The 27,605-nt window shown below is 44.5% G+C and overlaps 1 protein-coding gene across 13 annotated transcripts in view; it reads right to left on the reverse strand.

The window, feature by feature from the left end:
• SLC16A12 (solute carrier family 16 member 12) overlaps positions 1 to 26,615 on the reverse strand; it is a 37,993-nt gene extending 11,378 nt beyond the window's left edge. Inside the window, exons 1-7 of one of the 13 annotated variants that reach the window (XM_037400782.1) lie at positions 26,221 to 26,615; positions 24,834 to 24,972; positions 23,552 to 23,715; positions 22,808 to 23,254; positions 11,124 to 11,239; positions 10,792 to 11,030; positions 10,138 to 10,239 (exon numbers count right to left, since the gene is read on the reverse strand). In XM_037400782.1, coding sequence (XP_037256679.1) covers positions 10,138 to 10,239; positions 10,792 to 10,815 — 126 coding nt within the window. In that variant the 5' untranslated portion in view covers positions 10,816 to 11,030; positions 11,124 to 11,239; positions 22,808 to 23,254; ... (1 more) ...; positions 24,834 to 24,972; positions 26,221 to 26,615. Of the gene's footprint in view, positions 1 to 116; positions 5,900 to 10,137; positions 11,031 to 11,123; positions 11,240 to 20,205; positions 20,463 to 22,002; positions 22,020 to 22,807; positions 23,255 to 23,551; positions 23,716 to 24,833; positions 24,973 to 26,220 lie in introns of those variants that run through there. The other 12 variants (XM_037400779.1, XM_037400775.1, XM_037400783.1 and 9 more) reach the window with 12 other exon arrangements.
• Between the last annotated feature and the right edge of the window lie 990 nt (positions 26,616 to 27,605).

Consider the following 27,605-nt stretch of genomic DNA (forward strand, 5'->3'; position numbering starts at 1 on the left):
CCAGAGTAACTTACCCAGCAGTTACATCCCAGCACCATACCCTCGCCCCCCGCAAATATCAGCACATACGTGTAATCCCCATCCATTGCCAGTGCCAGACACTACAGCTCATTTACCTCCAGCGGGCTTCCCCCGCTCACACCGGTCTCTGGCCCGAATTGTATTTTCAATTGCAGTCTTCACTCCAAGTAGCTATTCTTTCTTGTGCACAGTTCAGCGCAAAATTTTTGTTTGAAGGAATACGGTTTTCACCTTTGTATGAAAATGGAACATTCACTGCAAAACCAGAGCAGATCTGATGATGAAATGACCTCCTTGCTCTCACCAGGCAAACCCTAGATGAAGGCTGTAGCCAGGCAGCACACAGGGACTTTGCTGAGCGTGGACAAGTCACTGAAGGTTAGAGCTAGCCTGTCCCCGTCTTCCACCCACTCAAATCAAAGTAGTGCCTCCATCCAGGCCATAACGTGGACTCTAAACGCACAGCGAGTGCTGCAGGACACGGCAGGAGACCAAACAACACCCCCTGGACCCAGGACGAGAGGACGAGTCACACACGCTGGCGTAGCTTTGCTGATGGCTGTGGGTGACACTGGCAGCATGGGACCAGCAGCCCTTAGTCCTTCCTGCCCCAGTGACTGACCGCGTGGCAGGACCAGTGACCGACTGTCCGGCAGGGCTAGACAGAGAGACCCAAGACCCTCCGTTTTGCTCAGTGCAGGAACACGTAGTGCTGCCTGTCAGTGCTGGGTTTCAAACCATGTTTTAGCCATCACCAGCAGGCACCTAGCCCCTGGATGAATCAAAGATTTTTAAGACGTAAGCAAACTATCTGGGATGTCTTTCAGTTTTGCTTGGAGAGAAACCTCAAATAGCTTCTACATCACCTAATAGGACAGATGCTGAATATGCAACATTCCCACTGACAAGAACCACAGGCTTCCTAGGAAATGTTACCTATTACAGCACTTAAGAGAGCTGCAGAGTTACTCAAAAGTACAACGCAAGGAAGCAGCTACATGGCTAACAATGTGCCTTCTGAGTCCTTGAAGCTGCTCAGCCAGGTGATGCTCACGGCTTGGTTCTGCAAAGCCCAGAGCTCCCCGATGCCAAACAGGAAGGCAGCCCAGAGCCAACTCTAAATGTCACCACAGGTGAACTTTGAGAATTATTCATCAGCTGCCTCCCCTGAGATATCAAAAGGTACATCTCAAAACCATTACAAAATTATTTCAAGAAAACATACAAGAAAACTTGAAGGTGAACAAACTAGAAGAAAACAGGAATGACAAAACAAACAAAAACCACAACACACTGAAAGCTTAGCCAAATTCCTACTAGGCTATAAATAATACCCTGTAACAACACTGTACAAAAGAATGAGTGGACTAATTTTAAAAAGTTTGGTTAGTCTTCTAATTTAAAAAGGATAAGAAGAGTTATCCTAATTATCTGCTTGGCTTTCAAAGCCCAGGAACTGCAGCTGATCATACAAGGCATGATCAAGCCCTAGATGCAAACACAACTCAGCCCATAGATGTTAAAAACAGGAAAACCAAGTGCAACTTTCAAAGATAGGGGTTAAGTCCAAAAGCCGGAGTCTGTGCTGTCATGTGAGGCACCTGAACCGCCACAGGAGGCAAACAGCAAAGAGAACCATTCATAACCTCACAACAAAGTATGTGCTCGTCAAAGCTTTTGAGCAGTGATTTAAGGTAACCATGTTTAAAACAGTGAATAAAATAAAACAGTTTAAAATCAGTGAATAAAAATAAATACAAAAGATGCCAAAAGCGTGTTACAATACCATCCAGTCACGCAAGCTGAATAATAAATGAACATTAAATTATATGAACATTAAATATCTGTTCCAGGTCTTTGTGTATTCCTCAAGTACCATTTATTTTTGCCTCTGTGCTACTCAGCCTGTTAGCTATCACACATTTTACTTTAGCCCAAAAATGCTGTATACTATTTGGAAATAAAAATTACTGTCCTGTTTACTTCCTTCGTATAATAGGCTTTGATAATATTTATTTATAGGTAAAGAGTTGTATAAAGCTTTCTAATGATTCAGAGCCCAAAGCAATGTCCGCTAAGCATTAGAACATGTACTAATGCTGTCTTTATTATTCTCTTCTCCTCCATTGCCACAAACATCCGTTTCATCATAAGTTAAACTGCATTATAAGGTCTTGGCGAGGTCTATGTTATTCCCTGTGTTTATACGGAGTCTAGCATGACAGGGATCTTCACTGCAGCATGAAGTACTATCACAATGTAACCTACAATAATGAACTTGAAGAGAGCTCAGGTACAATAAAAAGAAAATCTCTAATGACCTGCTTTGCTTGTCACTTCTGTGGCTCTTTGGAGAGAGACACAGTGCTCCGCTTGCTCTGCCTGACTATGTAAATGCTTCAGTCCTTGTACAGAGAACAGGACACCTCTCAGATGGTACATATGACATAGTTACGGTTTGGATTATATGTCAATAATCACAGCAGCTCACAAAGGTCAAGCAAGAATTCATGGCTGGGTTACAGGAGCTTTTGTAAGCAGCCAACAAACCTGGCATCTCGTGCATCAAGGCTCCTAAATGAGTTTAAAGGGTCCCAGCTGCATACTGTCTTTAACAAATTGTTCCCACAGCGGATTAGAAAAACCACACAAGGCAAATGAGATCCAAATGAGTTTACAATTTCAAACCTCATCTTTGAGGTATTCAATTGCTAGGACTTACGTACATAAAAGATCAATGAAAGCTCTGGAATGGAGACCAGAACAGTTTGCCTTTTCTGACACAACTTTCTAACACAGCAAAAAATGGCAATGTAGCTGATGGAGCATTCTGAGCAGCCTCTGCAGGTGCCCACATGACCCCAAGGACATCACTGGCCTCTTCACAAGCCTTTTGACATTTTGCCTGAAGTGTAAAGTTCATTTTTTGACCTTACCTATTTGCTTCAGGACAAACACACAGCAGTGCCAGTGTTTGTCCCACACCCTCCATCCCTCCCCACTATGTTCAGAAACAAATCCTCTGACACAAACAAATTGAGGAAGAAAGGTACAACAGATTGGCTAACACAGTAAAATAAGAAAGCACATGTGTAGGCAAGTGTAACATTATTCACAAAATCTATGAGAGAGGCTGAAAATGCCTGCAGTCAAAAGTTAGAGGATGCCAGGGACATGATACAGAAGACACATCCATGAACTTGCCACACACACTCCGTATTTGCCTTCCAGCACGCACTGCTAATTTGTGGGCAGACCACAGATCTCATGTGTAGATTTCATCCAGATGACCGAGAACTTCACAGGGTTTGTGTTACATTTTGAGTAAGCTGGCATGAACTATTGGCTGATACTTTATTTTTAACTGATTTTTTTCCCATGTCGCTCCGAGCAGTAACAGTCTTACTAAATATGTGCAAATATCAGATCAACAAGTTATCTGATGGCTAAGGCTGTGGTCACATGATTCTTCATGTTGGATCAATGATGACAACCAGGTCATCACGCAGTAGAATTTGATGCAAACCACCATCACATCCCTGTCTACTTAGATGGAAAACAAAATTCAACACTTTTGTGGGTGTCTGCATCTATTCTAGCCACAAAAAAGCTGATATCCAATCTAGCATGAAGCCAGAGCAGCACAAATAGATTATACTCCAATTTGGTGATAAAGCGTCCCATTACATTGTCCTGCCAAATTTCACTTGAACAAGCAGAGCAAGTACCAGTGCTTTGCACCATGTGGCCACCACATTTTGCATCTAACTCTAAGGCCCTCAAAGGTGGATTTATTGTATTATTGCAAGTTTAATATGTTATGTTCAAACACCTGGTTGATTGAATAGCCTGTAAGAATCCATGACAGCCACCTAAATTAGTTTGAACTTTACCAGTGCCCTGTTATTTTGCTCAAGGGTTTCCTGGCAATCACAAGTAATGCAGTTAGATGGAGTTTGCCTAAGCACACAGTACATCGCAGGGGGACCCTGAGCAATTTAGATATACCTCTGCAGCACTTTTGCAGAGTCCTGGCAAGGTGGGGCTTCTTATTTTGGATCTAAGCAGTATATTTCACTGGCCCTTCTGGAGGGATGAAGATTTCATTTCAAGTTCTGATTATTAAGAGTGGAGGAGGAAGTTCCAGGAGTGTCAGAAAGGATAACAGTAACCCTTCAGTAAGAAGAAGTATACACAAAATTTTTCAGAGGAGTCAACAGTCTCCATACAGAGCCCTAACTAATTTTAATGTACAAGCAGCAATAGCTGGGTGCCATGACCTCTGCCTAGATCTCTGGCCCAACTTCCCAGGCAAGCTTCAGATTGGGCCTCAGACCCTAGTTTGCATTTTAGCTGTATGTTAACTTACTTGGGAAGAATTTGATGACATATCAGGCTAAGCAAACATAGATTAGGCATTTGGTTACATGATCGCTTGCTGTTATTTTCACAGAACCCTGCCTGCCAGTGTACACACAAATGGCAAACATTTAATGAGGCTATGAGCAACCAAACCAAATCATATTATATGAAATGCCTGGCCAACATAGAAACAGGCCACCCAAGCTCCCCATCGTAGGATCAGTGCAAACCTCATCTCCTTGACTTCACACTCACTTCAAGGAGTACTGTGCCTTTCACAGCCACTGAACTAATAGGCAAGTTAAATATTTACCTTTCTTGTTGCTGTATGTCTCTAATAAACACTTATTATGTCAACCTAGCAATTTTATTTTGAGTTTAGAAAACGTAATTTGCTTACACTCTGGTGTGTTTCCTAATTATCCATATAATGGATAGTACAGATCGTGGACTCTGCAAATGAACTTGAACAGGCAGAAAGCACATACCTTGTCTGAGCAACAGTGCCCTCCTCCCCTTCCCAGCTCTACCTTGGTTTGCTCTCCTGTTGCATCTTTTCCTGTACCTTTCTGGTGCAGGGTAAGACCGTTACTGTTATCTGCTCCACTGTTTGCACTGTGAGGCCTGATCCCCACTGTCTGGGAGGGATATAGCGCTGGTTGCTATTGGAACACCTCCCAGACATGCATTGAAGTTCCTGCTGCTTGAGGCAGCCAAAGGAAAGCAGGGTTTAAAGAAAACCTCATGAAGGAGCTCTGCACTTTGCAACCTTTGCTAAATAATTTTCACTCAAGCGTTAAATAAACGTGCTTTGCTATGAGTTCAAAAAAGATTTAAGTGGGGTGAAGGTGGCAACAAATTCTGCTGATCCCTAAGAAAGCCTTAGTTACCCAGTGTGCCCTGACAGCTCACTAAACAGTGACTCTGCTCCCCAAGTTAATACATTAGATTTAATTTGGTGGGATAAATAACCTATCTCTTTACTTCAGCAGCTGTTTTTGAGAACCCTGGAAAGAAAACAACTGTTTCTGAGAGCATCTCTCCTAACTCTGTCTGCTCAGCCAGCAGAAAGGTGTGGGTGAGGCTACTAAAAAGGCACCACTATAACCTCGTACCTCATCACGAGGTCCCTTTTGCCAGGGGAAAGGAGCACCGAAATGCACGGCAGCCTAGCAACTGGCCAGCACAGCGATGGGAGCCGCTGACCTTTCAAAACACTGCACGCAGCCAGCAAAGCACTCGCTTCCCCCTCCACCTGCCCTTCCTTCCACCGTAAAGACTTTCTTTAAACAAATTGATTCAATAATGATATTGCAACAGCGTGAAGATGTAAAGCATTTGTGTGATAAAAGACAGAGGAATAGCAGGTAACAGTCACACTGGCCTGACCAGGGACCAGGGGGCTGCTTTTTTCCTACCTTGTTCAGCTGCTCCATTTACAGTGTTGATCTTACATTCAGGTTGGAAAAGACCTTTGAGATCATCCAGTTCAACTGTTAACTCAGGACTGCCAAGTCCATCACTAAACCATGTCCCTAAGCACCACATCTACCTGTTTTTTAAATACCTCCAGGGATGGTGATTCCACCACCTCCCTGGGCAGCCTGTTCCAATGCTTCACCACCCTTCCAGCGAAGAAGTTTTTCCTAATATCCAATCTAAATCTCCCCTGGTGTAACTTGAGGCTGCTTCCTCTTGTCCCATTGCTTGTTATCCGTCAGAAGACACCCACCCCCACCTGCCTACAACCTCCTTTCAGGCAGCTGTAAAGAGCGATAAGGTCCCACCTGAGCCTCCTCTTCTCCAGACTGAACAGCCCCAGTTCCCTTAGCTGCTCCTCATAAGACTTGTGCTCCAGACCTTCACCAGCTTCGTTGCCCTTCCCTGGACACACTCCAGCATCTCAACGTCCCTCAGGAAGTGAGGGGCCCAATACTGAACACAGTATTTGAGGTGTGTCCTCACCAGTGCTAAGTACAGGGGAAAAATCACTGCCCTTGACCTGCTGGCCACACTGTTTCTGATACAGGCCAGGATGCTCTTGGCCTCCTTGGCCACCGGGGCATGGTGCTGGCCCATGTTCAGCCGGCTGTCAGCCAGCACCCCCAGGGCCTTCCCCGCCAGGCAGCTTCCCAGCCGCTCTGCCCCAGCCTGTAGCGCTGCGTGGGGCTGGTGTGACCCACAGGCAGGACCCGGCACTGAGCATTGTTGAACCTCATACAGCTGGCCTCGGCCCATCGGCCCAGCCTGTCCAGGTCCCTCTGCAGAACCTTCCTGCCCTCAAGCAGATCAACACTCCTGTCTGACTTGGTGTCATCTGCAAACTCACTGAGGATGCACTCAATTCCCTCGACCAGATCATTGATAAAAGATACTAAAGAGGTCTGGACCCAGTACTGAGCCCTGAGGAGTGCCACTTGTGACCGGCCACCAGCTGAGTGTAACTCCATTTACTACCACTCTTGGGCTTGGCTGTCCAGCCAGCTTTTAACCCAGCACGGAGTACACCCGTCCAACCCATGGGCAACCAGTTTCTCCAGGAGAATGCTGTGGGAGATGGTGTCAAAGGCTTTACTAAGGTCCAGGCAGACAACATCCACAGCCTTTCCCTCATCCACTACATCATCTTGTCATAGATCAGGTTCATCAAGCAGGACCTGCCTTCCATAACCCCATGCTGGCTGGGCCTGATCCCCCATTTTCCTGCATGTGCCATGTGATGGCACTCAGGACAATCTGCTCCATAACCTGCCCCAGCACCAAGTTCAGGCTGACAGGCCTGTAGCTCCCCAGATCCTCCTTCCTACCCTTTTTGTAGATGGGCATCAGTTTGGCTAACCTCCTAGTTAGCTAACCTCTACACATTGGCTAACCTCCAGAATCTTCTGGGACCTCGCCAGTTTACCAGGACTGTTGATAAATTATGAATGGCTTGAAGAGCTCCTCTTCCAGTTCCCTCAGTACCCTCAGGTGGATCCCATCCAGCCCCATAGACCTGGGGCATGTTTAAGTGGAGCAGCAGGTCACTGACCATTTCCTCCTGGACTGTGGGGACTTTAACATAGTTTCTAGCTAGGTTAGTCCTTAAATAATGCAGGTTAACTATAACGGGTAAAAAATATAAATAAATATTTTTGTAGCAAAACCCCTTTGCACAGAAAGCTTAACTCTAACCTACTCAACTCCACTTGGAAATGTGCATTTTTGAGCAACATTCTGAAAGGTTTTTAAACTAACACACACAGCACTCACCATTTCATTGTTCACTGTGATGAAAATAAGAGCGCTCAACTAGTTTCCTTTACAGCTCTTACTGAAATCCTATCTGAGCCTGTTAGCGTGCCCACCCTTAGCAAGGTTATGGACACGCATGTTCCCTCCAACATGTATTTTCTCCCTGAAAGGAGAACACCGCTGACTGACTAACTGATAGACAACAGCCATGTCTGTCTCCCAGGGGGGAGAGGGAATGATACCCATCACCGTCTCCATTTTAACATCTATGTTCCCCTTCCAGCAAATAAGTGAAAATAGCCAAAAATAGTTACAAAAAATATCATGGGGAGTCCCTGCTGTCCAATAACTGCAATTACGTAACACAACTCCTATGACAACACTTTGAAATTTTTGTTGGGGAGTTGCCGATGACATCTTATGCTTTCAACATACAGATGTGTCAGAATTTTCTGATAGTTGCTATTTTTCTAATATATCTACATTTTTCAATATCTCTTCATTTTCCTAATTTTAAACACATGGTGGGTGTTCCGTAATGGTTGTGGAAGATTTTTTGTTTGTTTCTTTAAGTTATGTGTGTTTATTGATGCATAATTACATTACATTTATCTGTTACTTCGGAGTTTTATAACATATCATTAATGATGACTAAACATTTTGTCAAGCACTTCTCATTTATGGTTAAACCTAAGTATGTGATACTTCAACCATTTTCTGAGTCATCCCTATCTCTCCCAGGATCTACGCAATTCTCTGGATCAGGCAATTATTAGTATCCTATTATATCCTTAAAGAAATGTTATCATAGGACATTGTTCTTTGGAAATTCTGAAAAAGTTTTATATTCAGAGTGGTCTTCATCTGACACTTTCCCCACATCTGGTATATTAATTTTTCCATCTTCCAGAAAGTCTTTCCCTGAGAAAGAATATCACTGCAAAGCTGCCATGGGACACATGAGAACACAGCACTTTTTTTTCCTCAGACCATTAGGCGGTCAGTCTGTGGAAATCACTACTCTCCCTTTCTTTTACCAATTCTGCACCCCAGATTCCACTCCAGTGATAAGGATCCAAAGAGCAACCTCTCTTAGGCTAGCTGGAGATGACCTGGCAATGGAGATACCAAGCAAATGTTCTGATCGCTCCAGAGAAAATGAGGATGTTATCAGGCACCCCAGGAGTACTCAGGCATCAACAGTGCAACTGTGCCTGGATAAAACTGAGGGGCTGAAGCCTATGGAGACACATCTTTCCGCACACACCTGGAAGTGCCAAAGGTCACCCAAAAGGCCAGCGCAGCTGCTGACAGCTTTTATATCTTGTCTCAGATAAGAGATCAGTGCAGATGGACACTGGTTCCAGCACACACTGCTGGTGGGGGGTCACAGCCTGGGAGGTGCTGGCAACCGTACTGCAGTGTCCTGGGAGAGCTGCCACCCAGCACTCAGGTGCCCCTTGGCAGGGGGGAAGCCAAGAAAGCAGGGGGCAGAACCACGGGAAACTGATACGCCCTCACCTAGAAGTCTCAGTGATGAATTTACAGAGAACGCACTTGTGCTTTGAGATCTTTTGCACTTCTCATCTTTTCAGCCCTTTTGTTTATGGGAAAGCCTTATTCAAGTTATGCAAAACTAATTTGGTTTATAATGTCCTTGAGGTTCCTGGCTGGGTTTTAGTAAAAGGAAGAACTGCACTTAAAGTCATCTTTTTACCCTGTTATTGAAGTTTTCAGAGCCCAAGCAGCATTGCTGGGTTTTTAATAATTCACATGGAAAAATATTTTTCCCTGTTAATTTACAATATTTGAATCTTACACAAGTGTTTTCTAAAGGGAAAAAGGAGATGACTATTCTAGAAAACAAATTCTGTACCTACAGAACAAGCTATCCAGAAGATTGCCTCTATTTATCTGATGTTCCAGGGCTGCTGTTATCATCATTCATCATCATTTCCTTCAATATACAAGATTTGTTTGCAAAAACTAATCAGGCATGAAAAGGCAAGGTGGGTTATTTCCTTTCGTTCACATGTATTCTGAAACAAAGCTATTAGGATACTCAATGCCATATGTGCTTTTCCAATCTACAACACACACCATATGAGAGCAAACGGTCACTGTGACCGTTATTTTTTGTGGGAGGCTTTCAGCTTAAATGTTCAACTGTAAAATTAAGATAGCCCTACTATCATTTCAAAGCCACTGTTAATTTTCCCTTTAATACTTATAACTATTATTGCAATTAATATATTAATGTAGTGGTGCATTAATATGATCCTCAGCAGGAATGGAAGACAAATCTGTAAATACTGGAAGGACAACAGTTTAGGACAAACCCCAGGACGTCTGCTGTTTCCTGAAACAGGTTTCCAACAGCAGCTACTGATGACCATTGCTTTACAGGGTAAGGTATTTCTGAGAAGTCATTGCACAGTTAGTGACATTAAAAAAATCAAATATATTTTTAAATATACACAATATATACCGTATATAAATAATATAGCCATAGATACATACCGATGAACACATCTCTGTACAAGAAGGCTTATATGTGTATCGCTGCACACCACTCCAGAAAATAACAGGGAAGCTACTAGGCTGGGAAGGAAACATCAAATACTAAAATGAAAGAGAAGGAAACAGATGGAGGCCATGAGGAAAAACTCTTAGCATGCCATAAAGAAAATAAATCTCTGACCAGGAAGAACATATTTGACAACATGCACATTGTGAAAACATGCATCTACTCACAAGTAACTGTGTCTCAGTGAAATCACACACTGAAAATTAACAAACCACCAACTCGTCTTGGGCAGATCAGCACATTCTTTATGCTCAGTCTTCCATTCAGCCTCACCAAGCCATCCATATTTCAACTAGATCCTTGATTAATAGCTTGTTTTAGCTTTTAGGGCATCTTTAAAGGTTTGAGAAAAAGTGCCTCAGGTTCCCTCTGCGGAGTGAACACTGATGCAGCTGCTCCATTACATCATTTTCAGGAATGATCAGCAGTAACTTTCCATGCAGCTTAAGGGGGTACTTCTGCCAATTAGCATTGTGGCCCAGAGACACAGTTTCTCAATTTTATGTTAAAGAACGTTTATCTGCATGGAGAATGTTTTTGCTTTGGTAAGTGAAACATGAAAAGAAAAAAAAAAAAAAAAAATCTACCTGTCCTGTTAAGTGTTTTACCATTTCTCTCCAGATTTCTGGCTATTCTAATTCTTTAGAAGTTAATTTCCATTTTCATTTTCTCCGGTGTTCCCATACAGCTCCTCAGCTTGTATCCTCTCGGCTCCATAGACACACAGAACCGTTAGCATGCAGAATATTACAGTGGGTGTTCACACATGCCTGTGTTCACCATTAAGGACTGGAGATGCATTTGAAGAGAATGCCTGAAGAGAGAGCTGACCACGTAGGATTAGTTTAACTCATAAAAAGCACAAGACCAAGGACTCTGCAGCAAAGGACCCAAGGGTTCCTCTGGCAGGAAAACTAACCTGCAAGTAGAGAGGGCAGAAAGTTACAGATGAGACGTTTGAGTTATGCAGGAAATCACCTTTGCCAGACTGTATCGTGTTTGTCTTTTCAACAGCTACACTGAAAAGGCAGATAGCTGTAAAAAAAGAGTAAAAGAGCCCATGTAGAGCAGCAAGACAAGACGTTAGGGAGCCATCTCATTAAATGTTAGACAGCAATGATAAGAGCATCCATAAAAGGCAACATTTTAAAGGACTTGAAAAGGAGAAGGGGGGTAAAGACAGAAAGAGACTGATGTTATCTACAAAAAAACACCTAGAAATTTACGTAAGAACTGGTCATAAAAGAATTTATAAAAATTCTCCATCTCTTCCTCCTATTAAATCCAGTCCTAATTAGAGCAGTGAAAGCAGCCAAGCATTTACAACCACAGAACCAGCCCAGCCTGCCAAGCCTCCTGCAAAACACCCAAACACTTCCATCAGCAAACTTGCAAATGGAAGCACTTCAGAAGCAACCTATGCAGGCTTTGCTGCTTCATGGGGTCCTACGGACCAGCTGCGGCCATTTATCACAGCATCTTGCACAACTGCCTTAGAAAGTTTATAAAAACAAACACCTGTTTGCTGGTTTTGGCTAGGGTAGAGTCAATTTTCTTTGTGGTAGCTAGGATGGGGCTGTGTTTTAGATTTGTGCTGAAAACACTGTTGGTAACACAGGGATGTTTTCGTCACTGCTGAGCAGCGCTCGCACCATGGCCCTTTCTGCTCCTCACCCACCCCACCAGCGAGGGGCTGGGGGTGCACGAGAAGTCGGGAGGGGACACAGCTGGGACAGCTGCCCCCAGCTGACCAAAGGGATATCCCATGCTATTGAACATCATACACAGTATATAAAGCTGGGGGAAGGAGGAGTAAGGGGGGTTCGGGACATTCGGAGTGATGGCGTTTGTCTTCCTGAGTCACCGCTACTCGTGCTGGAGCCCGGCTTTCCTGGGGATGGCTGAACACCTGCCTGTCGGTGGGAATCAGTGAATGAATTCCTTGTTTTGTTTTAATTGTGCGCATGGCTTTTGCTTTACCTATTAAACTGCCTGTATCTCAACCCAGGACTTTTCCCACTTTTCCAATTCTCTCCTCCATTCCACCGGTGGCAGTGAGCGAGCGGCTTTGTGGTGCTTTACTGCCGGATGGGACTAAACCACGACAACCTGGCTAAGAAATTCAGTAAAAGATTGTAGAAATAAGTATAGGCTTTCAACCTGACACCATGCTCCCATAGGAGTTATAAGAAAGTTAGTTTTTTTTTAAAAAAGTAGTCCTGGCTCCTCCATCTCAGCTTCCTTGTTGACATTACTGGTCAAAGAGCCATCGTGAAGAAATGTATTTGCTAGCTGTTCAGATTGGACAGTCATATGAGTATCATTTGCTCAAAATCTCACCACATGTCAACTTGGGAATGAAAAAACAAAAGACTTAAAAGGAGGACTCAAGTTATCCTCTTATCCCATTATTCCAGCCAGCCTTGTAATTGTCCCTTAGCTAGATCCCCTTATCAATAATCCTTTTAGTGGGATCAGTTTCACTTTAAACAGCTTATTACATGGAAGACAAAAGAAGCAAAAATAATTCAAGAACGATCAGACAACAAAAAGCTATATCTAAACCAAATGTTTATATCTTGACACACAGAGAAGGATATTCCTTAAAATCTTCTCTAGGTGACATTAAGTTTTTTTCTGTGAAAGAGAACAGGCCCTGGTGATTTTTTTCAATAACAATCTATTTAGGATGGAAATTCACACCATGTAAGGAGTAAACTACAAATATTATGACAACATAATTTAAATTGCATCTTCTAAATTGCCTGAAAGAATAACTTGGAGTATCCCAAAGAACAGCTGTTACTGAAAACCGTTGGTTCACCCATAAGTTCATCAACACCATAATAACAAAAAAAGATAATCTTCATGTCATGTTAAAACTGATAAAGAGAAATTTTAAAGTCAACTTAATATCTATTTCTCAGCTAAGAGGTCTCTCACTGAGCTAAGTTTCCATTTCCAGCTATGTAACACCTGTGTAAGTTGGTAGCGTGAAAAACACTTGGAAGATGTTGCTAGCAATGTCTGCCTATGAACCTTCCCCAACAAAGCTCTGTTGCACACTCCAAATCCTGCATCGGTAGATCATTATTCTTCTTGAGCAGGCAGGTCACATGAGGGCAAGTTGCATTTGATAAATTTAAAATTACTACAAACTTCCAAATACACCTGAAGAAACACAAAATCCCAACCAACTTTTAATTAGTCCTGCAGTGCCAGCTGATTTCCCGTTCCTCCTTCACAGCCACCCTGAAACACACTCCACTTGCTTCACACATCATCCTGCCCGTCACCACCTTCACATCCTCCAGCTCTTTCCCATTTTTGCCCCACCCAGTTTTTATTTAGTGCCTCAGGGCCAACCGCACTGTCCTTCCCTGTCAGGAGGCATTGATACATTGACAACAAAATTTCTGTGCTTGCTATATACTCTAGGAGCAATAAAACTAAAGTTTTAAATTTTCAAGGAGTTTGTCCAAGGAGTAGCTTCATGTACCAGGTTTTCACAACTGTCTCCCAAGATTTACTTTCTTGTTTGCATAAAAGAGTAAAGTTGCCTACTAAAGGAGTTCTCTGCAAAATCTGGCTGCTGATATGCCCAAGGTGCTCCTGCAAGAGCTCTTATTCAGAGTATTTTGTTATACCATCCTTTCAGGCAAACAAGCAGGTACTTTGGAAACTCTGACAAGTGTAATTTTGCCATCAGTCCTGCAGGCGCTGTTTCTGTGCAGCACGCACCCTAAACACAAGGCAGAATTAAGTCACGTGGGTTGCAACTCCCTGGAGATTACTCTCTACTCCAGTAGCTTAATTAAGAATAAACTAGCTGTGTGGGCTAATTCTGTTTATTCTTTCCAACTTGCTACTCCATCAGACTAAATTAAAATGGACGCTGATAGAACAAATTCTGACTGCAAATGAGAAAGAGATGAAACACTGCCGTCATGAAGAGCAGAGGATGGTGGATCAGGCAGGGGATGAGCCACAGATCATCCTAAATTTCCTGTTCTCTCTTGTGCTGTATTGCTTTACCTACTGCCCTGCATACTTTGCATCTGGATTCCTAAGCAAAACAAAATGGTAACTGTTCAAAACTTGATCTGCGCTGTGCACCACTGAGCTAAAGAACAGGATATAGAAATAACAGTGTTTGCTTCTGCAGGAAGCCAGCTCTGGCTAGGATGCACAGGGATGTCTCTGCTACAAAGGTTTTTTGCCCTGCCGATTTGCAAAAATGAAGATTAAATCTGACCGATTTATTTGTTCTCTGATTATATCCTGTTTTGGCTGCTGAGATTTTCACATATTTAGGGTGGAAGCCAGGTCCTTCAATTCATAATGACACAAACTGAGTATTTTTGCTGAGAGTTTTAGGGTCCTTTGTGACTCAACACATTCAGTACGTTCTTCATCCAATGCCAGTTTCTCTGTGGTCATCAAGTTGTATTTTATGGCAGCTGCATTTCCCAAATTAAATATTTGGGCCACTTGTAATACAAAGTATCAGATTTACAGAGAAATAGTCTGAACTATTTTAGATGAGGAAAGAGAAAATATTAATTCTATACTTAATAATGAAAACAACTTGTATACAAAATGCCCTAGATGCTACTGGAGCACAGCACTAATATTGCTGAAGTGGAGAAACTACCTAGTCTTCGTCTTAACTTGGTCCCTGAGTGCTGCACCTCTCATCTGACTCTTCTTGCTCAAATGATTTCCATTTCAATATTCTCTCTGCACGCAGAAGGGCTTTCTTCAGTCCCTTCAAAAAAGGCACTTCTGCTTGCTACTGCTGGTAGCTATAGCTGCCTCAAGGACCATTCAGACTAATAAAGAAATGCTATTACCAAAGTTTAGCAAGGAGAGAAAAAGGGAGTCAGCAGGCAAAAGGCACTTTATGAAGAAGCTTCCCAAATGCATATTGCCTTTAGCCAAAACAAGCAGTGTTGGCATATTAGATTAAGCAAGTCAGTGTAACTTCCAGGCTTTAATGGAAGAAAGTGCCATTTAAGAGGATATTTGCATGAACAGGTTGCCAACAGATGGAGTCAGCAGGGAGAGAACTCTCCAGGAATGTTGCAGCACGAGACATGATCATGGTGGTAGTTTGTTGCCCAGACTGATGGGATCTCATCTGGAAGGCTGCAATGCTTAAAAAAACCAAACACCCAAACCCCAAAACACTAAACCAACGTGAACTTCCAGTAATGTTTCTTTCTTTAAAAAAAATGCAAAGCTGCTTCTAATACAAAGTGTAACAACATCAGCACATTCAAATGGGAATATAACATTAAGCAGATTCCTTAAGTGCCGACTCAAAACACTAGGTCAGAAACTCAAAAACTAGCCCATGTGATGAAAGAGGCAGCCCCTATGCTCCCACCAAGTTCAGTGGTGCAATGAATTTTAAAACTGACTATGGATATTTTTTGGACATCAACACTGAGCCATGCCTATATAGGCAAGGCTGAGTGTGATGCCCCTGCACCAGGAAATTTCAACTTCAGTAGCTGAAAGACTGGATGCAGCACTTCAGTGACAGAAAGGTGATGGTGATACATGCCTTGAAAGTGGAACCATTCTGGTTTTGATGATTCTTGTTTCAGGTCTTCCTCTCCCTGTATTTTAGTGACTTTTACGGGGAAATAAAGGTGATGAGCTCAAAGAGCTAATTACAGGGGCCTTCGAAGGAGAAGAACAAACACAAAGCCAAAAAATTACCCATCCAAATACCCCAGTACCTTGGGGGAAACATTAAGTAATGCATATGATTTCATGCAGGATCACTTAGTCCACCACGGTATCAGCAAATGAAAACAGAGCAGAGAGAAGCTAGGACAGTGACCACAGACAAGCAGTGCACAGACCTGTACTACCAGCTTCTTAACTGTGCACCAACCAGAAGGTTGCCTGAATAAGCTCCAAACAGCCCTCTGTTGAAGGAGCTTGATATTGTCAAAACGACAAGATAAGCCCTGAAATGAGCAGCAGGAGGAGGAGGAGGTATCTGCCTATGTCAACGGACTGAATTAAGAAGTTTTGCATAGTTTTCAATAAGCCGTCAAAGCCAGCCAAGTTTAAGATGCATGTACAGTGAACACTAAGAACAACTTAAGTACTGTAACAGCCCCCCCCAGAAATGGTGGCCAGCAGAAAAACCATTTAAATCAGGAGGGACACATGAATTAAGAAACTCAACAGCACCACAGACTCCAAGAAACCCCTAGAGAGACAGAGGAAGGATCCCACTTCCCACATTTGCATTTCACAGCTGGGAATGTGAGTCACCATATCCACATTGGGAGAAATCCAGAAAATGCAGGAATGAAGGGAGGAAGCTTTGAATTAAAAAAAAAAAAAAAAAAAAAAAAAAAAAAAAAAAAAAAAAAAATAAAAAAAAAAAAAAGACAAGACAGGAGACCCTCCATCTTGAGCAAAAGGAGAGAAAGAGGTCAGCACCATCCTGCCCAAGGACTGAGGATGAAGAGTTAAATTTCCAACTTCAAAACTACTTTCAGGTCCTATTCAGAAAAAGGGGTGCAGGATTTTGGTGGTTATTAGCTAAAATGTTGTACTTAAACCTTGCCTCTAGGATCTTGTACAATGGGTGGGAAACGCCCTTCATTTTTTAAATATCTGAAGACAATGTTTTCTTCTTCTATTTGTCTCCTATCTGGAACTTCCAACCTCATAACCAAAACCTGAGATTTCTCTTACCATATTTTCACCAGCACTCCTACCTAATGCTTAAAATGAATTCAAGAGAAGCTTTCAAACGTTAGGTACACTGTTACCCCAGAAGAGATGGAGTGTAAGTGGTGCGCGTAGGCAAGGACACTGGCAAACTGAGACAGTTGAGGAATCCCAGAAGTTGGTCACATCCCTTGGCAAGCTACGGATATAATTATGATGGTATCACCAAGTGTCAAGACCAGGAGAGATGTTTCACTTGACAAGCACAGGCTAGCTCTCACCTAGCAGAAGGAAAATTTCTAATTCCCAGTCCCTCCCGGAGTGCAAAAGCAGAAGGTGACAAAATAGCTCTCCATAAATAACCCACCAATAAGTTAAAAGAACAATAGCATACTTAATAACTAAATAACCACATATGGCCTAGGGCTGTCTGTTACCATTATTTCTGGACACTGTTATGACAGTCCATGGCAGAAGCTAATGTACTTACCGTTCAAAAAGCGTTCAAAGACAGTATTGTGACAACCAGAACAGTTAAAGAAGATAATGCTTAACAGTAAAAGGCACCCAATTTATTTCAGATACATTGTTTTCACATTATTTTAAACTCTATTCACTTAAATAACATCACACAAATTACAGTTTGCATCAGCTTGCAAACCTGTTTCCTGGTGCGTAGAAGTGTGGAGGTACACCCACAACATAGACCAGACATACCTATGTAAAAGAGACAGTTGCTTTATTTTTCTCTATTAACAGAGCACTCCGAGACAGCATTCACACCAAGGCCCTGAAAATCTTCTTACAATAAAATACCAGAAAAGGAAAAAAAGATGCCAATAATCTTTCAGAGAAAACAGGTAACATTGTCTAAAAGCAAACACTAAAGACCGCTCCATTTACTGCCTTCTCACTTCATTATCCCATCAAATGAAACAAGCAGAATATAATAAATGACACACAAAACAACAATAAAATGCAGTGCTTCATTTGTTTTAAGTTCCAATGAAAAGCAGCAAGAATATCCTGCTTTGTGTATAACCTGCAATTCTCCAACACAGAACTGCAGCTGAGAGTGGCTTTTGTATTGTACACAAAGGAACTGATAGAGTTCTACTAGTGAAGACTAAGCTCATCCCAAGTCACTAATAAAATTTATTGCCTTGTTCCTCAAGACAGTTCCACAATTCCCGGGTGCTGCAGGCTCTAGGGAAGAAGTCTGTCACAAATTGCTGGCTAATCTTACCACTGAACAAGTTATCTTGCTGCTGAAGTGATGATCTGTAGCCTCAGGGGCCTGCATGGCTTAAAATGCTGCAGAGACAAAAGTGACGGATTTTGCCTTTACAGTGAAAGGAAAGATACTGTATGTGCCTCTTGGCTATACCCACACTCTGCAGGATCCTGATCCGTACTGCCATGGTGTCTGTGACCATGGCAGGCAGGTGTCACCTGAGCAGCTGGGCACACAGCACCACCCTGCCCTCTGGTACTGAAAACAGAGAATGCTTCTGCCAAAAGCAGAAGGATGAGGGACCTTAACTCCAAAGATTTTGTACTCAGAAGATCATGGCTTGCCTTGCACATAGTTATATCCAGCATCCTACAAGCCTAAGAGAGACAAGGAGACAATCTCCGTCTAAACTGAAAGAGGGGAGGTTTAGGTTAGATATTAGGAAGAAGCTCTTTACTGTGAGGCTGGTGAGGCGCTGCACAGGCTGCCCAGAGCAGCTGTGGGTGCCCCATCCCTGGCAGTGCTCAAGGCCAGGCTGGACGGGGCTTTGAGCACCCTGGTCTAGTGGGAGGTGTTCCTGCCCACGAGGATCTTTAAGGTCCCTTCCAACCCAAACCATTCTATGATTCAGGTATCTTAATCCAGAGCAGCTGAATTGGTATATAGTCCTGTTGGCAACAGCTCTTCCACTTACCACATCACAGCAAGTGCAGACACCTTCTAGAGGAGAAAACAGAGCGCGCTTTGCAGTTCAACAAGCCATAGAGAAAAAAACCTTCATTTTCAGTGAAGAAAAATTTAATGATTAGCCTGGACACCTTTGGTTTTGATTTTAAAGAATTGCACCTTTCCAAATTTCTCCATACGGCAGGCTGGGAGCTTCCCTCCTGCAGGCAAGCTGTAGCTTGCAGTTTTACTGCTCACAGACACATCAATGTACGTCAGTTAATACAGGCAACAATGTAACTCACGGAAGATGTATTTGGCTCTAATACAGCTGCTGGCAAGAAACTCCTCTCCTCTGAGAAAGAAGATTAAATGAAGATTTTAAAATCTGCTTTTTTAAATCTACAGGAGGCTCTAAGAAGATAATCCAAACTGCAGTTGTAGTGACCCACCACAGGACAAACAGTAAAGGTAACATTTTTCTTAACTCTAATACAGTTTCTTGTTCTAGGTTAGAAGAAAAAAAAGGTCTTACGACTTTTCACTGTTAAATAAAGACTGTCAAAGCAAGCAATTACTCCTGCAAGTTCTGTGGACAAGCAAGTGCACCATCATTCTCTAACTATGCCCACATGCTACACAGAAGTTGATGCACTCTTAAGTGTTTTATTACTGGCTACAATAGGATCATGAGAGAGACAAGGTGTCTAAAGTAAGAACAAGAACAAGTCCTAAAACAATACACAAAAGCATCAATGCCTTCCAGACTGAAATAAATTCTAGCAGATTAGAGAAATTTTACATGCCACTGACTTTTCAGTCTCACCATAGCAATTAAAACAATATTATTTGCCTAATTGCTTCTGCCATTCAGAATTTAACAGCAGGTCTATGCTACATTCAAAAGTATATTTAACATGTATGTGTGAAAGAGAGTAAACTGCATGCAGGTGACAATTATGCTTTCTAGGATTAGAGGCACCCTCTTAGGGGTGGTTTAATAGTGCCTTATAGAATTTTAGGCATCCACCTATGCAGCTGAATATAATCTGATTAATAAAACTCATACCCTTACGAGATGCCTAGGTCTATTTTCCAGAGAAATGGTCTTTTGAAATGCTTATACTGCAAGAGAGAACAGTATAGGAAAAGTATCCTGAAATTATGCAAACACATAGCTATGCATCACAAAAGTAAAATCATTAGGTGAAAACTCAGAATTACAACAGAAATACAGATTTGGTTCTTCACGTATACAGCGAACAGCACGTGCACACAACTGTGCTAAGTTATCTGAGCATTCAGCTACATTTTTCAAGCAACTGCCATAACCGCATGTCATCTACTGCTGACCACAATTTGACAAGCAATTACTTCTTCCAGCACCAGAAACAGCCCTTACCTCCTGCTCCCTGCTACACGCTCCCTCCTCCCGGGCCACCTCCTCAGCCCCAACACAGCAGCCACGCAGACGGACAGATTAGAGTGAGAAGTAATCGACAACAAAGAAGAAGAGGCGCTTCTGAACCCCCAGCGCTTCCCCCACAAACGGCTGTACTAGCACAGCTCGGAGGGTGGCAGGGGGCTGCTTACGCAAGCACGGCTCTCTAAGGAAACGCATGCCAAATTTCTCCCCGAGGAAGCAATTCTGTTTGCACCAAAACATCCGAAAAATCTCTCTCCCACCCGCCCCCAACCCCGTGCCCAGTCTGTTGGATCTTGGCCTGGGAATACAGATCTGGAAGGGATCCCTGGGGGTCTCCTAGTCCCCTCCCTCACAGTGTGGGCAAGAACCAACTGAGCAAATGCAAGCAGTCAAGAGAGGTACTGTAGCGAGCTGCTTGTTAGGGAAACGAAACACAGCTTGAAGCTGGAGTGAATGTGGAAGGCTGGGGAAGAAGAAAGCTCTTGAGGTTTCCCCTCTTTACATACTAAATCAGTTCTGATAACGCTTTGTGAAATTAAGTTACACAGTGTTCTATATTGTCTTTCATCGTCGCTTTCCAGCTTGAGTTTAAGGCAAAAGTTAATGATTGAATTTTAAAGGCATTAACATGGAACCCCCTAGGGGAAGGGCTGAGAAACCTGCCGTTAAGATACGGCTTCTGTTACACTGCTGCAAAAGACAGAAAAGTAAAAATTAAAAATAATGCAGGTGAAAAAACCATAACAAACCCCACATGATGAGCTACGTATAACTAAAGAAATAAACGTGAAAAGGCAATAACAGCTAATGATTTAAGGTAAGGTAATAACACAGCCCTAACTGAGGCATAATAGAATCACCCTGAGCAAAATGCAATCCTGTTTCCCTTCATTAAGTTTCATGTTATCCTGCAATTTCCCAGCGCTAACGGAAACGTTTCCTCACGGCCACCACAGGAGTGGATTTGCAACAACAAACAGACAGAGCCACCCGGGCCAGCTCGGCAGCTCCACGAGCCCAGTCACAGGGCTGCCACGCACCCCACACGCACCCCAGCACCCACCTAACCACCTGCCCCCCCCCAAGCTACTAAACACACCACATCAATAAACGAGCGGCAAATTAGCAAAGAGTTTGAAATAAGGATAACGCTTATTGTATCTTTCGTTGGGGTTTTTTAGTATTATTGGATGGTTTCCTGAACTTAGCCTGCCTGCAAACACAAATTTTCCGGTGAGACACATGCCCTCGGTACCACCTGGCCTGCGCCTGTTGCCGCACACCTGGCGAAGTCCCACACGGCACTGAGTCTTCTTCTGGCACCGAGGGACACTAACGTTCCAGAAGGAGCAGGGAGGCTGTTCGGGCCGGGGGTCGCTGTGCCTGCGGGGGCTCTGCCCGGCCCTGCCAGCCCGCTCCGCGGGGAGCCCCCTCCCCACAGCCGGTGGCCCCGGCGCCTCGCTCCGCCACCGCCCGCGGCCACCGGCGCACAGGTGCCGCTCTTCGGCGGGCGCCACGGAAACCGAGGCACCGGAGCTTTCCCCGCACCGTCTGGGAACCTGAAACGGCGTTTGCCCTCGTAACTGCCGTTACGGCTAACCGACAGCTCAGCAACAGGCACGCACATACACGGTTTCTTAACCGCATGGTGGGGTTTGCATTTATTTTCCTTTCTCTTTTCCCCACGCTCCCGCAGCGCGGGGCAGGCAGTGCGCGAACGCCCGGCAGCTGCAGCCCCTCCGCCGCCCGCCCCGCGCAGCCCCCAGCCCCTACCTGCAGGCTGCGCCCCGCGGGGGCGGCTCCGGCGGGCCCGGGGGTGGGGGTGGGGCAGCGCCCGCCCAGCGGCGCTTTGGGCCGCGGGTCCCCCGCGGGCTGGGCCGGGGGAGCGGCTCGCCGGCGTCTCGGCTCCGTGAGGAGCTGCGGACCCCACAGCGGGAACCTGCCCGCCCGCCCCCCCCCGGGCTCGGTCGCCCACCTGGCCGCGGGGTCCCTGCCCCCGCTGCCCCCCCGGGCCGCGGCCCCGGCTCTGTCACGGCGTGCGGGGACCCCTCCTGGCGCGGCGCCTTCGCCAGCGCGAAAGGGGCGTCTCAGCAGTGCCACGGGCACGCTTCCATCGCATTAAGATGCTTTTCCCCCGCTCATCAAGGCAAAGCCTGCACCGGAATGTCGGGGCCGGGGCTCTCGGGCATCTCGGGAGGGGTTTTTAAAGTGCCCCAGCGCCCGGCGACGCTGCAGAGCGGCCGCGCCACCAGCCCCCGCGCGGCCCGACGCCCCGCCAGGCAGAGCCCCGCGGCTGCTGCCGGCTGCACCCGGCGTGCTCAGGCTCGATTTGCCTCCCCCAGACCAGGGGAAGGACTCTCACGGATTTCAGCAGGCGTTGGACCCTAGACTCCTGGAACAAGTTTCAAATTCCAGCAGCCTTTTGTTTATCCAAAGAAGATAAACTGAAGTGGCCGGCGGAATCCTGCACGGGTTTTCAGAGGAGATCTGGAAAACAGCAGGTCTTTCCTCAGGAGGCACATTAAACATCCTGTGACACTTTCCATGAGAACAAAGATAAAATGGGATCTTTTCTTACCCTTCCCAAACACTGTCACCGGACAAGGGCTTCTTGGTTCCCGTCTTTCACCCAGGCCCTTGCTGCCGTTCCACGCTCCTATGAAGAGCGAGCGCAGAGCTCCCAGGGGTGCACGCGCAGGGCTGGCAGAGAGGGGGGCAGGGAGGCGGCTGCTGCACCGCTCTTCCAGGGCAAGTTCAAAATCCTTCAGCGTCAGGAAGTACACACAACTTGGGTAAGCACGGCAGCTTTGGGGTAGATTATTAATTGGAAAAGACTCCCCGTCCCAGGTGGCAGAGCTCCTCTGTACAGGACGGTGGTGTGAGGCAGCCAAGAGAGACTGGTCTACACGTGCTGCTCCCTCCTGCAGGCGTGGGGTGAAGCTGCGCACTGGGCAGCCCACACTACCCACGCACGGCTGCCCTGGCACGAGTGCTCCCCTTCCTGCAGCATTGTAGCTCACAGCAGCTGTAAAGAAAAAGGGTCAGGTTTTCCCCACCTGCATGGGTAACAAAAACTTGTTCTTGAACAATAAAAAAACGAGCTCTTACTTTCTTAGTTTCTGATTTTTTTCCACCCTCTTTTTTTATAGTTCTGTAATATTTTGGAAAAATTTTTAACCTTACCTGGATTGAGTTGTGCTTCATGTTGAAAGATTTTCCTTGCCAAACTAATTGCTAACAAAATTGCAAGACTTTATTTGTAGTGTGTAACACTGTAAGATAATCAGCAGCCCTGAACAAGATGGCCTGTGCGTTGACCTACCGCTCAAGAGACTGGGATCTCAGCGTCGCAGCAAACGCCCTCCGCAAGTCTGGTTGGCAGCGTCTCTGTGACAACTCCCCATCAGCCACGGGAACAACAGTGGTTATCTATGGCGGCTGCTGACATTTTGACATCTGGGTCAACAACAGGTAATGCTTCTTGCTCTGTGGTGTGGAAAGGATATTGTCAGAGTACCACGGAACCACACTGGATGTTGTACATACCAGGAATACAGAGAGAGGCAGTAGCACCACTCATACTCCGCTGACCTGGCCATTGGCACTACATCACCTATAACATACTTTTGTAGTATTTAATTCTTATATAAATTAATTTTAAGCACTGAAGTATCACAAACTAGCTGTCACCAAAGTGATGTACATGAGTTCATTTGGCTTTCTGGAGCAACACTAACAGTAACAGAAATACAAGGGTTTGGTGTACATTCATGTTTCACACATTCATGACAGGTTTCCTCTCGCCACTGCTAGAACAGATTTTTCTTGTGCAAGTTTCAGCTGCTGACACCAGGTAAGTGATTCGTTGCACTACTCCATCTAGCAGTTTGACAACCTATACACAACATACCACCACCAAAATATAACCCATCTGTAATGAACTTAATCTCTCCAGGGTTGCAGGACTATTCATGTTGCTCCTCTAGAACTGCTGTAACCAAGATATGACAGGAGTGCATTCCCTCGCCTGGAACGCCTGACCAGGCAGAGACAACGCAACTGAGATGGGGGTTGTTTTGGTTTGGCCCCTATGCAAACAAGAACAATATCTGCACTCTATTACACTTTCCAAGCCACAAAAAATAATCAGAACGTATAGCACGATAGAATTTAACAGGTAAAATAGATGCTTTTACAGTTTGAAGGATGGTTAGGTACCATGGTACAGTTGACGAATGGCCTTCCTACGCACAAATGTTCTTAAATTGAACCTTTATATACAAATATCTGCAACAAACTGAAAACCCCACTACCCTCCTTCCTCTGCCCTCTTCTCCCACCTCCCTGTTACAGCCAGCCAACAGCACAGGGATATACTGTAACAGCACGCTCAGAGTAACATTTTCAGATCTCGTCACTAACATTTGGATCTACAACCTCTAGCATTTGATAGCCAAGCAGACATACCCTCCCTGACATCCCTGGAAATTAAGCAATTACATCACAGGCTGGAGAAACTGTAGTCCCCATGGTTCCCACGGTCCCTGCTCTGCAGCTACAGTCCAAATCTTGCCAGCTCCAAGGCAAAAAGATAAAGTACTTACCACTTGTGTGCGGGCGGAGGCTCCTTCCTGAGAGTGAAGACAAGCTCTGTTTTTTACCAACATACAGGGCTCCAACAGAAGATGAAAAGACTGCAACGAATTCCTCAAAATATGTGGCTGTGTAAGTCATATATGGAACCTAGGTTAGAAAAAAGAGGGTGTGTAACTGTTAATCCATAGCCTCCTCACTTTTTGCATGGAAATTAGCAATTCCTGGGAACATAAGACCATTGTATGACATCAGGCTGAAAGATACATTTAAAACCAGCCTTGTTTCTAACGGCACCCAGAACTAGATGCAGGTATGTCTTGCAACTTATTTCACCTAATCGAGTGTATCTTATTCCAGAATCTTAGGAAACTTTGCCAGAAATAACCTCTCTTTCTTGATATAAAATAAGTATAGGCAGATTACTATTAACATTAGTTGAACAAAAGGATGATTTATATCCTTTTAGTAATTACAAGCTTCCACATTTCAACCTCCTGCCTTGCTGCTGTTTATCTGGGGTACCCCTTCTGGCCTCTCATTGAAATCCTCTGTCCAAGCACACATAGTAAGCTTTTTGGACACATTTTGATGCACATATTTTATAAAGATCAGCACTCCAGCTGGCCAGTGCAACATTTTTTCACTAGAAAACAGAGATTCATTAAAACAAACGTCCTATGGAAACACGGTTCTAACAAAATCTTGGCTGTACAAAGGCAGGAGCTTTAAAACAAACCTTATCTACTGACTTTTTTTTGGCAGCCTGCTAGGCTTCCTGCTAGCAGGCTATATATATATATATATTTTTTTTTTTTGTGGAAAAAGGGAAATTTAAAAATGTCTAAATTTCATTTCACATCAGAAGAAAAACTTCATTAGATGTTTGAATTTTTCACAGCATGGGAATAATAAATCTGAATTAGTTGTACTGGGAAGCAAGCCTTCGCACAGCCACTCCAGCCTCTCTTCCGTATCCACTTGATTGTGGACCTGAGGCTTGGGCTATTTTAATCCATACAGGAATCTGACACCAAATACAGGCTGTAATGTCACTCTGCTCTGAGAGGAGCCAACCATTTCCATGGCTCTACAACTTTTCACGGCGTTATGTTTTTGTTTTTCCTGCTGGATGACAAGTGTGGCTTGCTGTGCTATTCTGCAGAGATGGTGATGAGCAGGGTAAGCTGCTAACACCAACAGCCCTGCCTACACCAGCTCCTGGGGAAAAACACAAGCTAAACCAAGGCTGAACTGGGGTTCACAGCCTTAAATCTTCATCCTATTCCCCAAACCAGCACACAATACCAAGTAAAAGAAGATAGCGAGCCACTACTGACTGACTCCCCACACCTCCACAAAACAGAAAACCAGTCACTTGGCAAGAATTGGCTGTACCTTGGACAAAACTCCAGCTGGCATTTGCTGACTGCTGGGGCTTTCAAGGAGAGCTCCTCACCCAACCCAGGCTATGCCATGCCTCCGGACATGTTTTTGCTCCAGCTCACCTGCAAAACATACAGCTTAACAGCTAGGACTGTTTTCAATTCAGATTTTACTACCTAATTTTTGTATTTGTTGTGTTCACAAGCTAGGGGAAGAGTTTCTTTGCTTTAAACTTTAATATACTCCTTTAAAGAAAATATGCCCATTGATAATATCTACAGCAAACATTCAGAGAGTTAACACACACAGAAACTATTGTCATTCCACCAGAGAGAAAGTTGCAAGCATCAAAGATTTCTGTTTTACTTGGAGATGTACCAGATTAGTTCTAGGGGCACTTATGCAACACAAAACCTTACAGATATTTTTTATTATTATTTTTAATTCTGTGCATGGCAAGGGCTTCCCCCCCCTCCATTTGTTTGCTTTTTCCCCCCTCTCTGAGTTAAGCGTGTGTGGACAGAGACCTAAACCAGAGCTAGCTAAAAGTATAGCAGAAACTATCTGCTCTGTGTAGCAAGATATTCTGGTAAATATTAAAACATTGATTCTCCACAGCCTTGCATTTCAGTATCGGACACATGGCTGCAAAGCCAGACAAACTGCCGGCATTGTGACACTGCCAGGGTTCAGTTCTGCTCTGGCCACACAGCAGTGGCTAAGCAAAGCATCTCAGGGGTTTTCAGCTGTCTTTATAGTTTAAAAATCCAGAAGCCCCTTGAAATGAGAAGCACGTTTGTGAGACAGGCTTCCCGCAGGAGTGGTGGGGTGCCCTGAGGCGGGCAGAGGAGTGCGGGTGCAAGCTGGCTTGAGGCTGTGCTCACCTACATGGGTACCACGCCAGCCTCAGGAGGGGCAGTGGCTGAAATGGGGCTGGTGATGCATCACAGAGATAAACAGCATCACTGCATGACCCTTCTTTGTGCTGCTGATCGTGTTTGGTAGGAGAAGGTTTGAGGCACCACCCCTTCAAGGGCTATAGCAGGTCAGCACAAAGCAACTTGCCCACCTTCTCACTGGGTTTTCCTGCTGTAAAACCACACAGAAGCTGTATGAGGTGTGGGGACTCTGCCATGGACCTGCAGAGCATGAGGGCTGCCACCTTTGCATGTGCATGCACCCAAGGGTGCTTTCAAGGTGGACCTGGGTAGAGGCATCCTTTACTGCTCTTGGGTGACAAATACATGTGTAAAGGCTTGAAGTCTCACCTTACCTGCTCAAGACATGAAGTTTAAAACGGTAGAGAAGTGGAATGGTATTATCTACCATTTAACTGCTGTAAGACTAATGCTGCTGACTTTCTAACTGGTGACAGAAATTGGTTTCTTCATTGATAG

Source organism: Falco rusticolus, chromosome 9 (genome assembly GCF_015220075.1).
Source record: "Falco rusticolus isolate bFalRus1 chromosome 9, bFalRus1.pri, whole genome shotgun sequence".
In the NCBI taxonomy this organism is placed as follows: domain Eukaryota; kingdom Metazoa; phylum Chordata; class Aves; order Falconiformes; family Falconidae; genus Falco; species Falco rusticolus.